We start from the raw sequence: 12,808 nt of genomic DNA on the forward strand, positions 1-12,808 counted from the left end.
ATTTAACACTGAGCTGTTAACACTTTTGATATTTTAAGTTTCAATTCTTTGTATACTAATAAAGGGTGCACTTTCCAGGGAGGTTTTAAGTTCTAGAAACTGGAATTGCAAATTCACTCCCATTCGGAGAGGCTGGTAGTCAGTTTCACGGCGCAGGTGGCTACAGCGATTTCGGTGAAGGCGGCGGGCAGAAACTTCCCACTAACCAACTAAGAAGGTGCCCTGCGGACTCCTGCGCAGGTGAGAGCTGGCGCGCACGGTCTCCCGCGAAAAGTGGAGCTGCGCGCATGCGTGAACGCCAGCGGGTGGGTCTGGGAGACGCCTGTGGGCTCAGGGGTCTTCGCCACGGGCCCAGCGCACTCCGCTCCAGTGTAGCGGCTTCGAGCTGGGACGGGGTGGGCTGGTCCCGCCGCCGCAGCCTGGCCCACGAACACCGGGGCGCGCGCGGAAACATACGCGGTTCTGTGTTGCAAGGTAGCCTTTCCTTCTGGGGGGCGCGGTGGTGTGCGGGGATTGCGCCTCCGCTGGCTTTGCGAAAAGCCGCGGGCCGGAACGCGGGTCCTGACTCGGGCGGGTTGTGGTTTGGGGACCGGGAGGTGCCCCGCCCAGCGCACTTTCTCCGGGAACGAGGAGGTGTGACCTGGCCTCCGCAGCCGGGGCGCTGCCCACCGAGGGCCGCCCGAGGCGGGGAGAGGGGGGGGGGCCCTGGCTAACGACCCCACCCGGCCCCAGGCCAGGCCACCTTGCCAACCTCCACCCCCGCATTTGACTTGCGTTGAGGTCGGGTCTTACGTCTGGTTTTTACAGCCACAGGTGGTTGGTTTTTTCCCGTGGTCGTTTTTCTGCAGGGCCCAGCTCGGGACCCAGGTTTCCCGAATTCAATCATTTTGTTCATCTTTGGAGGGTAAGCTCTGAAAGGATTGCATTCGTCTTAACCTCTCTCTCTCTCTCTCTCTCAAACGCGCATTACATGTTTTCAGTCCATGTAGTTGATGAGAATGCTAAGTGATTGATACACGCGGTTGCTTTTGCACGACTACTTGAAGGGTTTTCCTTTTACAGGAGGATCGTGTTAAGAGTTTAAATTTACAAAGGCTTGTCTGGGAGAAAAGTAGACTCAAGCCTTTCCTGTGAGTTGGAAGAATCTATTCTCTCTTAGGTATACTGGTTTTGTTTTTAGCACCTGTGCCCAGAAAGTTTCCCCAAAGTTGAAAAATTATGATTATTTCCTCAGAAAAATGTTGCAAAATGCCTTCCTGAACTCTTTGTATTAATTGTTGGATCCCTTGGTGTACCCAGCCCTAAGATAGGGCTTTCCCCACGTCAGAAGGCTTCCCCGTAGGGGGCCTGGCTTCCTGTGCTCGCTCCTTTTTCTCTTCCAGAGTTGGGAGTAGAGGTGGTGAGGGTTAAGAGAGGGGAACGGCTGGGCCTCCCTTTCAAGGATTTTTAACAGATAGCTCAGTTCAAGTTCTGTTTAACCTTCTCCTTGCATCTCAAAAGGTGTTTTGAATCCACATGTATTTTGAAAACTTCAGTTTTCATGAGTCATTTAAAAGCAAACTTACCTATTTTAAAATTAAAAGTTTTCCTGAAAAATAAATATATCTTGATACAACAGAGACTATTGAGAGTGTATAGAAAATTGCTAAATCAATGAAAAAATATAACACCAAAAAGTTGGCAGTTACTGCTTTAGGAAAGATTTGACATAAATACTAATTTTTCTCCTGTTGAAACCTTGATGATATTGTAATTTGACTTTCATATTTTAAGAAATTGTAGGTTTTAGATTTAGAAGGGAACTTAAGGGTCATGTGGGCTGCAAAGAACATAAATATTTTTGAAAACATCCCTAAAAAATTGTTTGTCCTCTGTTTGGGATATGTTTAGTGGGAGGATTTTGCCCCTCAGCACAATTTGCTTCTATTAGAATGCTGTGTGTTTCAAAGCTATATTTTGGAATAAATCTTCTGCTCTCCTGCCAGGCCATGCCTCCCTGGTCATCGCACTGGTGACTGGGATTTCAGACCCCTTAGCAGAGACCATGTGCCTGTGGTGGCAGCAGCCTGATTTCTCAGTGTACCACCTTAGAAAAGTAGCTTAAATAAAGAACATTTGCTCATTATTTCTGTTCATCTTCATCTTGCTGCTTCCAACGAATTTGTCTAACCTTTTAGATAGTTTTGAATTTTTATTCTTTATCTGTAGTATTTACACAATATTTCTACTGTTGCGACTATTAAAAACTTGAAACTTTTAAAAGTGCCTTTTGTTTATTCATTTCACCAATCTGGAAGAATCTGGTGATGGTGCAGAAGATATGGCTTTGGATGTTTAGCTTTTCGTCTAACCTGTCTTTGATTATCTTTCCCTCAAGAATACTGTGGGAGATTTCTTAGATACTTTTAGAGGCTCCGATTCACAGGGTCACCTTATCTACCAAATTAATAGACGTATCAAAGAAAGGAAATTGGGTTACGGTGGATAGTGAAGCCACCAAGTGGACTTTGAGTCATCATTGCATTCTTTCCCAAGTGCTTACAAACCTGCTTTATACTCTAGAATTGTGATCAGTGTCAGGCTTGCTCATCTCTCCCTTTTCCAAATTGTGGCTTACCACCCAATGGGATTCTGAATTCTGGGTTTGTCTTCCACCAGCCCTCACACTTTCAGATAGTGACTCTAAAACAGCAGTCAAATTCCTTCAGCCACCAGGGAAGTAATTCATCTGATTTTAAAGACTCCAGTGAACTGATCTGAGTTAGGTACTTTCGTACCACCTTATGGGTCTTAGGTAGTGATTCCCTATTTATATACCTTTACTAGATCTCTTCAGTATTCTCTAGCATAAAGAATGGGCTGCACACACAGAATCAGCCGTATTGATAACTCAGTAGAACATTTTCTGCAGTAAATAAAATTGTGTGTCGTCTGATTAGGGAAATATGTCACTTGACTTTTCTTTCTCTTATTTGTGGTGTTCCTCTGAAAGTGTACCTGGTGGCTCCTTTCTGCCTACTTCTGGAGTGGAATGTAAAGGAGAGAGAGATGGCCTTGCCATTATCTGGAAAATAGTGTTTTGGATGATAGTAGAACAGCACTTGGCAGTGGGGAAATCAAATTGTGGATATTGACCTCTAATTCATTCTCCCTGTCTGTCCTCCAAAGTTCTATTTCAGGAGTAGGCTTCAGAGAGAAGTTGAGAGCTGGCAGGTGGTAGGCATTAGAGATTTAAGAGACGTTTTTAGCGGATCGATAGGTTGCCTCCTCCACCTCCTGTGTGTAACTGAGTTAGGCTCACAAAAATTAGCACAATGCATTTATTTATTTTTACTTATGATACTTATTCATGATGTCCAGGCAGTGAGTTTTATCCTGGTGTAGACCTGTTATTATTTTCTTCCATGTCCATAGACTGCTCCTAATTCTGATAAGTCACTGTGCCTAAAATTGATCAAACCTCAAAGAGAGTATGAATCAATCGATTATGAACAAATCAATTATATGTCTCAATATAAGTGAAAAAATAAAAACCACAGAAGCTTATGTTAACAGCAGACTAGTCAAACAAACTACATTCATATGGGAATGATAAAAAATCAAAGTTCTGTCTGCTTAATTATTTTAACTGTAGTGGCGTTACGTGCTGCTAAAAACTGGAACTGAAAGATTTACACAGCTTATGAACAAATAAATGTAATCATGGGCTACCTTCAATGTTTTGTAATACCTCTCCGTATGTGTTTGTTAAAATGTGGATTTTCAGAGCCCTCCTTTGACTGTTTGATCCACACACAGCCTTTTATTTGAGCAGAACTTCACATGTAATTCCTGGCAAGTGTTGCAGTATTTCCATTTATCAGGCTAATGTGGTTTTTTTTGGTTTTGTTTTTAATGGACAGGTTTTCTTCTGAGTAGAAAATAGTTTGGGAATCAGTAATTTCCTGACAAAAACTTTCAGCATATACAATGATATTTAAATATCCTAAGCATAAAAATTATTGGGATTTTACTTATATATCCTGATAAATGTGTTTTTGTGCTGTCTTGCCAAGCTAGGAAGTGAAGTCAAATGGATGTTGGCGAGCACCCCATGGCAGCAGTCACTTCATTTCGCTTGTTCAGAGGGGACTCTAACTTGGAAGCCTTCTTTAGGTAAGATAGTTGGTGGTTTGAAAAGGAAATAGCAGTTTTGAAAAGTGATTGTATATGCTTAGGCTGGAATTTCAAGCTAATAAAGATCAACTTGTCTTGAGTTCTAATATTTTCCTGATGCTCATTGCTATAAAATTATTATATATAAAATTTATGATTTGTGGGTGGGTTTTATATTCTGAAAATTAATGTACATGAGGAAAAAGAAAACTAAGGTGTTATTTTTAATAGAATTATTGGTACCTAATATCCTGAAGTTATTTATGGTGGTTCTGTCAGTGAATTGGCAATTTAATGATTGTGATGAGTGAACAGGTTTAACGTTTAATCCATGTTGATGCAGATTTAATGTGTAGCGCAATCCCCTTATTCAGAACCGCAAGGCAGTTTTCTAACTGGACGTTTGGATGAAGTCTTTGTTTTATTTTTGGCTTCACTGCTTTTTTAATGACAGATTATGTTAGGGATAACTTTTTTGTAATCCCTTAGTAAAATTTTAACTCTCCATTCTGTAGGCTACCAAATAAATCAGTTACAAGCCAAATGTCAATAAACGTGCTCCACATCAGAGTTGAGAATCTAGTGTCCATTCCTCTACCTTCCCTGGGCCATCGTATTCCCTTTTAGGGAATTAGCCCTTTAAAATAGTATATGCTTTGAATTATCGATGTCAGCAGTTTCATGTATTCTACATTGTATTGCTCAGTTATGCACATAACTGGTTTAGTCAGATTAAAGTGTGTAGTAGCTCTTTTGCCTGATGATTGAGATACATGTGTTTTCCTTTTTTTCTCCAAACCCTAAAGATGACCTTTCATTTTGTTCAGTGACTTTATAGGTCATTCCTGTTTCTGGGATCCACCTCTATGTTGTGGTTAAGAAATGTTTCACATCAGACAGAGTGACTCACAGACAGAGATATTTACATATTAAATAGATATTTCATTAGAGTTGAAGGTAGGTTTCAATTATGACACCAAGTCTTCCACATACACATTCCTAACATTCAGGGGTAAAGAGAGGGTTATATAGTCAACATAAGTTCAGAACTACTCTTATCATTATTTTACCTTTTAAATTATTGTATACTTAAAATACTTTAGATTCTTATGTAAAATCTATGTACAGGAGTATATACTTGGGTATATCTAGACCTGAAATTTGTTGGAACTTAGTTGTGTCTCAAGCTGACTAATACCTGGAAAGTCATCATTTCTTTTCGTTGGGAAAGAATGCTCATTCCTTTGCTATTTTACATTGGCTGGTAAGGAACCAGTATGCTGGTCACACAGCTTCTGTCCCTGCTATATCCCACTTCTCTACAGCTCTTGTGTCCTGGGTGTCATCTGAACATTGTCACAGGTCATTTGACTTTTTGTTGGAATTGTGCTCCAACTTAAGTAATGTCATGAAATTTATTCAGGAAGATTCACTGGACAATTTAATACAACAACAATGACTGCAGCATATATTGAGCACTTACTGTGTCCTGGCACTTAAGATACTTTAATCCTCTCAATAACCTTATGAGATTGGTACTATAGTTCTCCCTGCTTTTCAGATGAGGAAACTGAGGCTTAAGTTAATTTGCTCAGACAAGATCCCATGGTCAGTAAATGGCAGAGCTGGGACTTACCCAGATTTATGCTTTTAATTATGTTTCACGGGCTCCCAGACCCCCTGGGAGTTCTTAGCACAATTGCAGTGCGATAGTGAGAATACAGTCATTGACGAGGAATAAACCTGGCACTTACACTGCTTCCTTGGACCCTTCCTCCTGGAAGCCTCCCCAACCACTCACTCCCACATACAAACTCAAATACATGCCCTTCCCTTAATCTTCCATTGCAACTTGTCCCAACTTCAGTGATGGCATGTATCACCATATTTTGCCGTTTCATCATAGCTCTTTGAGAGCAGGTCCCCTCCTATTTATCTCGTATCCCTAGCACATAGTAGTACCTATCAATGCATGAAAGTGGAAGGTTCTTGTCAAAATTGTATTAAACTGTTTCTCATTTTCTAATGTTGTTATTCCATACAATTAAAGCAAAATATATGATGGAAATGTGGGGAAAGTGGTCACTTAACATTGTTCAATGTTTACAGAATGAAGAGGAACAATTTATCTGTTGGGAATAAAGTTGTCCAGTCTTCACCAGCAGTGAAACAGCCTAAACTTGGGTTCTACTCTTCTCTCAACCAGACTCATACATACACTGTCCTTCTAGACTGGGCGAGTTTGCCTCACTACGTAGTGTTACGCATTTTTCAGTATCTTCCTTTAATGGATCGGGCCCGGGCATCTTCTGTATGTAGGAGATGGAATGAAGTTTTTCATATTCCTGACCTTTGGAGAAAGTTTGAGTTTGAACTGAACAAGTCAGCTACTTCATATTTTAACTCCACTCATCCTGATCTCATTCAGCAGATCATTAAAAAGCATGCTGCCCATCTCCAGTATGTCAGCTTTAAGGTAAGAGAAATAAACATTAAATAAAAACAATGACTTGGGTTTTCTTGACATTTGTGTATAACTAGATCATTATATTGAAGCAGTCAATGAATTTTGCAGAATTTTAATCCCAAACTATTTCCTATTTCTCTGTAGTTACTTGCATAGATTTAGGTGTAGCACTTGAGCTATAATTGAATAATTTAAACTTCAGTTTCCTTCATGTAGATGCCATTATTAAAATTCAGGTAATTGTATTTGAAAGTATAAATACAATTTGAAAGTGTAAATAAAATTTGAAAGTTTAAAGTGCTTAGAAAATTCACTTGTCATCATTTCTGTTTTTCATTTTTTATCTGAGATAGCGTGTATAGAGAAGAAAATTCTAATTTATTTTATAGCTTGAAGGGATAAGTATGGTTTTGCAGTTGAATTCTATTAAATAATTATATTGCCAATAACTTTCTGATAAGTTATATTCAGGAAATTAAGATTTTAAATTGTCTTTGTAGGTTGATAGTAGTACTGAATCAGCAGAAGCTGCCTGTGACATACTTTCTCAGCTGGTAAATTGTTCTATACAGACTTTGGGCTTGATTTCAACGGCCAAGCCAAGTTTTATGAATGTGTCAAAGGTAAAGATGCTAGACATTTTTGTGAGCTCTACTAACATTCTTAAATATTGTCGAACTAGTCAAAAATAATTCTATTCCTAAAAACAGACCATAACCCTACTTGCATTCAAATAATTATTTAAAGCCGTTTTCTGTTGACTAGCACTTACTTTTGATGAAATAGCTGATGCATGGTTTCATTCTTTAGATATATTCTGTAATTTTAGTAATTGTTTCACAGTAGATGTCATTAATATAAAAGTTAGATGTTATACTTAGAATTTTCAAGTGCCAGTTTACTTAGTTGCTTTGAATGTAGAGTGTGTAGGGCCAATAGTGGGTGTCTTTCCTGTAATTCTATAGTCTCTCCATTGGAGGTGGAACAATCTAATGTTTAACTAAATGTCCTATACTGATTAGGATGATGATTGCATCCTTACAGTAGAAATTCTAAAACAGCAGTGGCTTGAAAACATGACTGAGGTTTATTTCTCTTACACTAAAGAAATCCATAGGTGCCACAGTCCATAGCTGGTATGAAGTTGTTTGGAACCCACGCCCCTTCTAGGCGCTCCATTCTCTCCAAGGTGTTTTCTTCATTTTCATTGCCCAAGATGGCTTTCTCAGTTCCAGCCATCATGTCCTTGTTCTAGACAGCTGGAGGGAAGAAATGGGGGCAGAAGGGTGTGCCCTCTCCTTTTTCAAGCTGTAAGTACCACAGGACTAGCCATAAGTACCTCATGGTGCTTCTGTCTGTCAGCCAGCCTAGCTCTGTGGCCACATCACATTTCTGGGAGGCTAGGACAGTCTTTTAGCTGGGTGGCAATGTGCCCAGCTAAAAATTGGAACCAGATTACCAAAAAAGAAAGGATGGATGATTCCTAGGAAGCAACCAGCAGTCTTGGCCACAGAAACTGATGACTGTCTTCTCTTCATTCAGTCTTCAACTTGAAGGCCATTTCCTCAGGGAGGCCCTCCTTGACCACTTTTGCTAAAACAACACCCCTTCCTGTAGTTACTCACTAATGTATTACAGTATTTTATTTTCTTTATATCCTTCATCAGGGCTTGAAATCACCTTGTTTATTTAACATGTTTACTCTCTTCTCCTCAGACAGAAAACATCAACCAACTCCTTGAAGGCAGGGATTCTATTTTGCTTATTTACTATTATAAACCCAGAATTAGAATAGTGCCTGATATGTAATAAGCACTAAACTATGGTTGTCTGTAAAACTGGCTAATGGAAACCTTCCTATGGAAGAGGACAGAGGAATAGTAGCATCTCCTTTCTCCCTAACTGGGTCATGGCTCTCCTCTAGCAAGCATTTCTGCTAGCCTGAAAAGAATGGGTCTTTTGGGGATTCAAGTAATTTAAGTAACCAGATGAAAACTTACTACTTCTAAATAGTTATTTCCTTGTTTATGAGCTAGGGAATCAGATCAACCTGAAATTCTGAGATTCTGGGTTGTCTCTCATGTTGCCCATCAGCTTCCAGGGCTAGCTTCTGGGTTAGCTGATGCAGTCACTAGAGTGGAGGACCAGCGATTAGCAGGCTTCATTTCAAGCTCTGCCTCCACAGCAAAATGAGCTCTGTGGCTTCTGGCAAAGTTGTGGATCTCTCTGAGCCTCAGTTTTTTCATTTGTAAACTGAGGGAAAGTAATGTAAAGATATAGCATTTTGCTAGGCATAAGAAGTACTAAACTAATATATTGTTACTGTGATGAAATATGTACTCTAATGCTTAAATGTGTCCTTCAGTACTAAAAGAGTTGGGTGAGAGTTGATTAAAAGGAAAATAAACCTTATATTTCTTAAGGAAAATGAGTGATCTATTTCTATTCCTCTAATAATTTTTGGCACCATAAAATTTAGTAAAGAGGTTTAGCTGTCCACCATTTAAAAATTTGTGTAAATCAGTTTACAATTAGTATAAACCAATGTTTTGTTATAAATGAATTCAGATGTATAACCACTTTGGTCATTCTGATAGGGACAATAGAGCCTTTGATAGAATCCAAGTTGATTTTGAAACAGGAAAAATGATCATGCATGGATTTCGTTTCCATACTTTCTATCTGTGTCAAAAAATACTGGATCTGAAAACTTGTGAAATTCCATCCATTTTGAAGTCAACCTGTAAATAAGCTTTAGTTTGTCAATCTTCAAAACAGAGAAAGTTTTCAAACTGTATCTTTGTTTAGATAATCTGCTAGAAAAAAATTTGGAAGAATATGACATCATTTATTCATCAACAATAAATATTGACCTTTTACTATGTGCCAGATACTATTTCAGGTGCTGGACATACAGGAGTGAATAAAACAGATAAGATTTCTGTTTCTTTTAGGCTAAGGGGTTGAATAGGTCCTGAAAGTACAATTTTAGGTTTTGTGGGTGATATAGTTCTGCTCACCTCTAGCACGGTAGTGTGAATGCAGACATAGCATTACATAGATGAGGCAGCATGGCTTACGGTCAGACTTTAATTATGGACACTGAAGGAGCTTCATATAATTTTCACATATCACAAAATACTACTCCTTAAAAATTTTCTTTCAACCATTTGAAAATGTAAAAACCACGCTTAACTCATGAGTCATAGCAGTAACAAGCTGTGGACTGGATTTGGCTGGTGGACCATAACTTGCCAACCTCTATTCTAGGAAATAAATATGATTATATCCTTTTAATATTGAAAAACAAATCCTTAAGATTGAAAATAATTGGAAGATGTGTTTATGAAATCTTTGAAATTTCTTCCTTTCTCACCATTCCATTTATTAATGGTAAAAGTATAAAACTATACTTTGTTATAGAAATGTCTTCTACTGGCTAATGGCACTGTAAAAAATAGTAATATGTTGATTGCTTTTATTATGTTAGTGTAAGCATGTTGATATAAATAGTTTTAATGAAATACTTAATTGAAGCTGTAGCTGTTTAAATAATGTCTTTGTAATTTTTTTCTTATTGCCATGCTAGTCTCATTTTGTGTCAGCACTTACAGTTGTTTTTGTCAACTCAAAATCATTATCATCAATCAAAATTGAAGACACACCAGTGGATGATCCTTCTTTGAAGATTCTTGTGGCCAATAATAGTGATACTCTAAGACGCCTCAAAATGAGTAGCTGTCCTCATGTTTCATCTGATGGTAGGTTATATTTTTTACGCTTGCATGATGTTTTTTTATTATAGTAGTAGTAATAATGCAATTTCCTATTGAAAACTACATGCTTATGAGACATAATTCATTAATCTTTTTTCAAAAGACCTCTTAATGTATAAGCTACGTATAGTTTAAATTGCTTCTCCTAGGAGTATCTTAGTTATGGATATTTTTTATTACAAGTATAATTATATATATCTTGGCATCCATCTCCTCAGAAATCATTACGTCTACTTTAGCAAATAATGAATAATATCAAATTTAAATTCACAAAATGTTCTATTAGTATCCATATTCTTTGTGTTTAAGGATTTTTCCCCATTTCCTGCAGGAATCCTTTGTGTAGCTGACCATTGTCAAGGTCTTAGAGAACTGGCATTAAATTATTACATGCTAAGTGATGAACTTCTCCTGGCACTTTCAAGTGAGACCCATGTTAACCTTGAGCATCTTCGAATAGATGTTGTGAGTGAAAATCCTGGACAAATCAAATTTCTTTCTATTAAAAAACAAAGTTGGGATGTACTCATTAAACACTCCCCTGGAGTTAATGTTGTTATGTACTTCTTTTTATATGAAGAGGAATTGGAGACGTTCTTCAAAGAAGAAACCCCTGTTACTCACCTTTATTTTGGTCGTTCCATAAGCAAAGCAGTTCTAGGACGGATAGGTCTTAACTGTCCACGACTAATAGAGTTAGTAGTATGTGCTCATGGTCTTCAGGCTCTTGATAATGAACTTATTTGTATTGCTGAACACTGTAAAAACTTAACAGCCTTGGGCCTCAGTCAATGTGAAGTTAGCTGCAGTGCATTCATTGAGTTTGTAAGACTATGTGGGAGAAGGCTAACCCAGCTCTCTATCATGGAGGAAGTTTTGATCCCTGATGATGATTATAGCCTAGATGAAATTCATGCTGAAGTCTCCAAATACCTGGGAAGAGTATGGTTCCCTGATGTCATGCCTCTCTGGTAATTGATTACCAAAGATTCTTAACTTTTTTTTTAATCTATAAGATTAGCTTCTTTCTGTGTCTGCAAATGTAAATTTTAAGATGCATTGCTGAAATGTCTTAGGTAAAATATTTTATTGTTTGCAAACTGTCTTAATGGATTACAGCAGAAACATTTGAGAAAATAAGAGGAATTTGAAAAGACAGAAACCATATATAGGGCACAGACACTGTATTGTGTATTAGATAGTTGATAGAAACAGTTGGTTTCTAGATAAGTTCCTCAGCCTTCCTTGAAGGTATATTTTGGCTTGCTAAATAAATTTATAATATTGAGCTCTGGATCCCTTAAATTATGTCATTTACAACTTTATATTGTTAATCATTTTTGTTTCATCTTGGTATTGATATATTTTACAAAATATTCAGTCCTAAAAACTAAGAGTACAATCAAAATATAGATACAGAGGCTGGCTTAATTGTACTCCATTTTTAGCACTATATAAGATCATATTATGATTCAATAAATAACTTCTAATTTTCAGTGCACTTTGAATTCTACTTTATTATATTACTTGGGAGAAAATGGGCATTAGATTAAAATTAAATAATGCTAATTCATTTTCTAAAGATACTGTGATTGGTAATTGATTAAATACACTACTGAGATAAAAAGGTAAATTTTTCGGAGTGTGCTTGGGAGGGAATCAGCATTTACTGAATATATTTACTGTGTATCTGAAACTATGCCAGATCCTTTGCAGAAGTGATCTTAGAATTTAATTAGTAACACAGCTAAAACTCTTTAACGGCTGTGTATTTGTTGCCTTTAAGGTGAACATATATCCTTAAAATGACCCACAAGACCCTACAAGGTCTGGCTTCTCCCTGCTTCTTTGACCTTGTTTTCTCCTACCAAGTGCCCTTTGCCCTTCTGCTCCCATTCTCTTTCAGTTCCTTAAGACTGCCATGAACCCTCTAGTCAGAGTGCATTTGTGCATATTCTTTCTACTTCAGTTACTCTCTTTGCTCCATCTTTCCTTTAGGTGTCATTTCCTCAGGGAAGCCTCCGTGAGTCTCAGTGTTCTGTGATTTCCCTTTGTGGCGCTTATCACTATTGTAACTTGCCCTTCACTTGTATGATTATTATCTGCTTCAACCATTGTGCTGTAAGCGCCATCGTTGCAGGATCAAGGTTGGGTTTTACTCACTGTTGTATCCCCAGCATCTAGCATAGTGTTTAGCACATAGTAGGCATTCGGCAAGTTTTACATAAGTATTTTCTTTTTCAGACTTTTTCCTCTAAGTCCTCTCCCCAATACCTTAAATTTCTAAGAAGTCAGTTAAACTAAAAAAATTGAAATACGTTCATTATTTTCCAGTTTTGAATATTTTTATAGGAAAAAATTTTTAAATATTCTCATCTATTAAGGAATTAAAATATATTGTTATTTCTAA

At 37.8% G+C, this 12,808-nt stretch overlaps 1 protein-coding gene across 14 annotated transcripts in view; it reads left to right on the top strand.

Moving 5' to 3' along the window:
* The window catches only part of LOC307183175 (F-box/LRR-repeat protein 21), a 90,746-nt gene that overhangs the window by 24,839 nt on the left and 53,099 nt on the right, over positions 1 to 12,808 (top strand). For 4 of the 14 annotated variants that reach the window (XR_013827393.1, XR_013827394.1, XM_079915328.1 and 1 more), the window contains exons 1-5: positions 321 to 474; positions 4,060 to 4,155; positions 6,265 to 6,631; positions 7,123 to 7,245; positions 10,212 to 10,383. Coding sequence is in view for 7 of the 14 variants with exons in the window: in XM_079915328.1 (XP_079771454.1) it covers positions 4,073 to 4,155; positions 6,265 to 6,631; positions 7,123 to 7,245; positions 10,212 to 10,383 (745 nt within the window). In the remaining 7 variants the exon portion in view is untranslated. Of the gene's footprint in view, positions 1 to 210; positions 241 to 320; positions 475 to 807; positions 905 to 4,059; positions 4,156 to 6,264; positions 6,632 to 7,122; positions 7,246 to 7,729; positions 8,652 to 10,211; positions 10,384 to 10,729; positions 12,120 to 12,808 lie in introns of those variants that run through there. The other 10 variants (XR_013827395.1, XR_013827396.1, XR_013827397.1 and 7 more) reach the window with 7 other exon arrangements.

Source organism: Stenella coeruleoalba, assembly GCF_951394435.1.
Source record: "Stenella coeruleoalba genome assembly, chromosome: 3".
NCBI classification, from domain to species: Eukaryota; Metazoa; Chordata; class Mammalia; order Artiodactyla; family Delphinidae; genus Stenella; species Stenella coeruleoalba.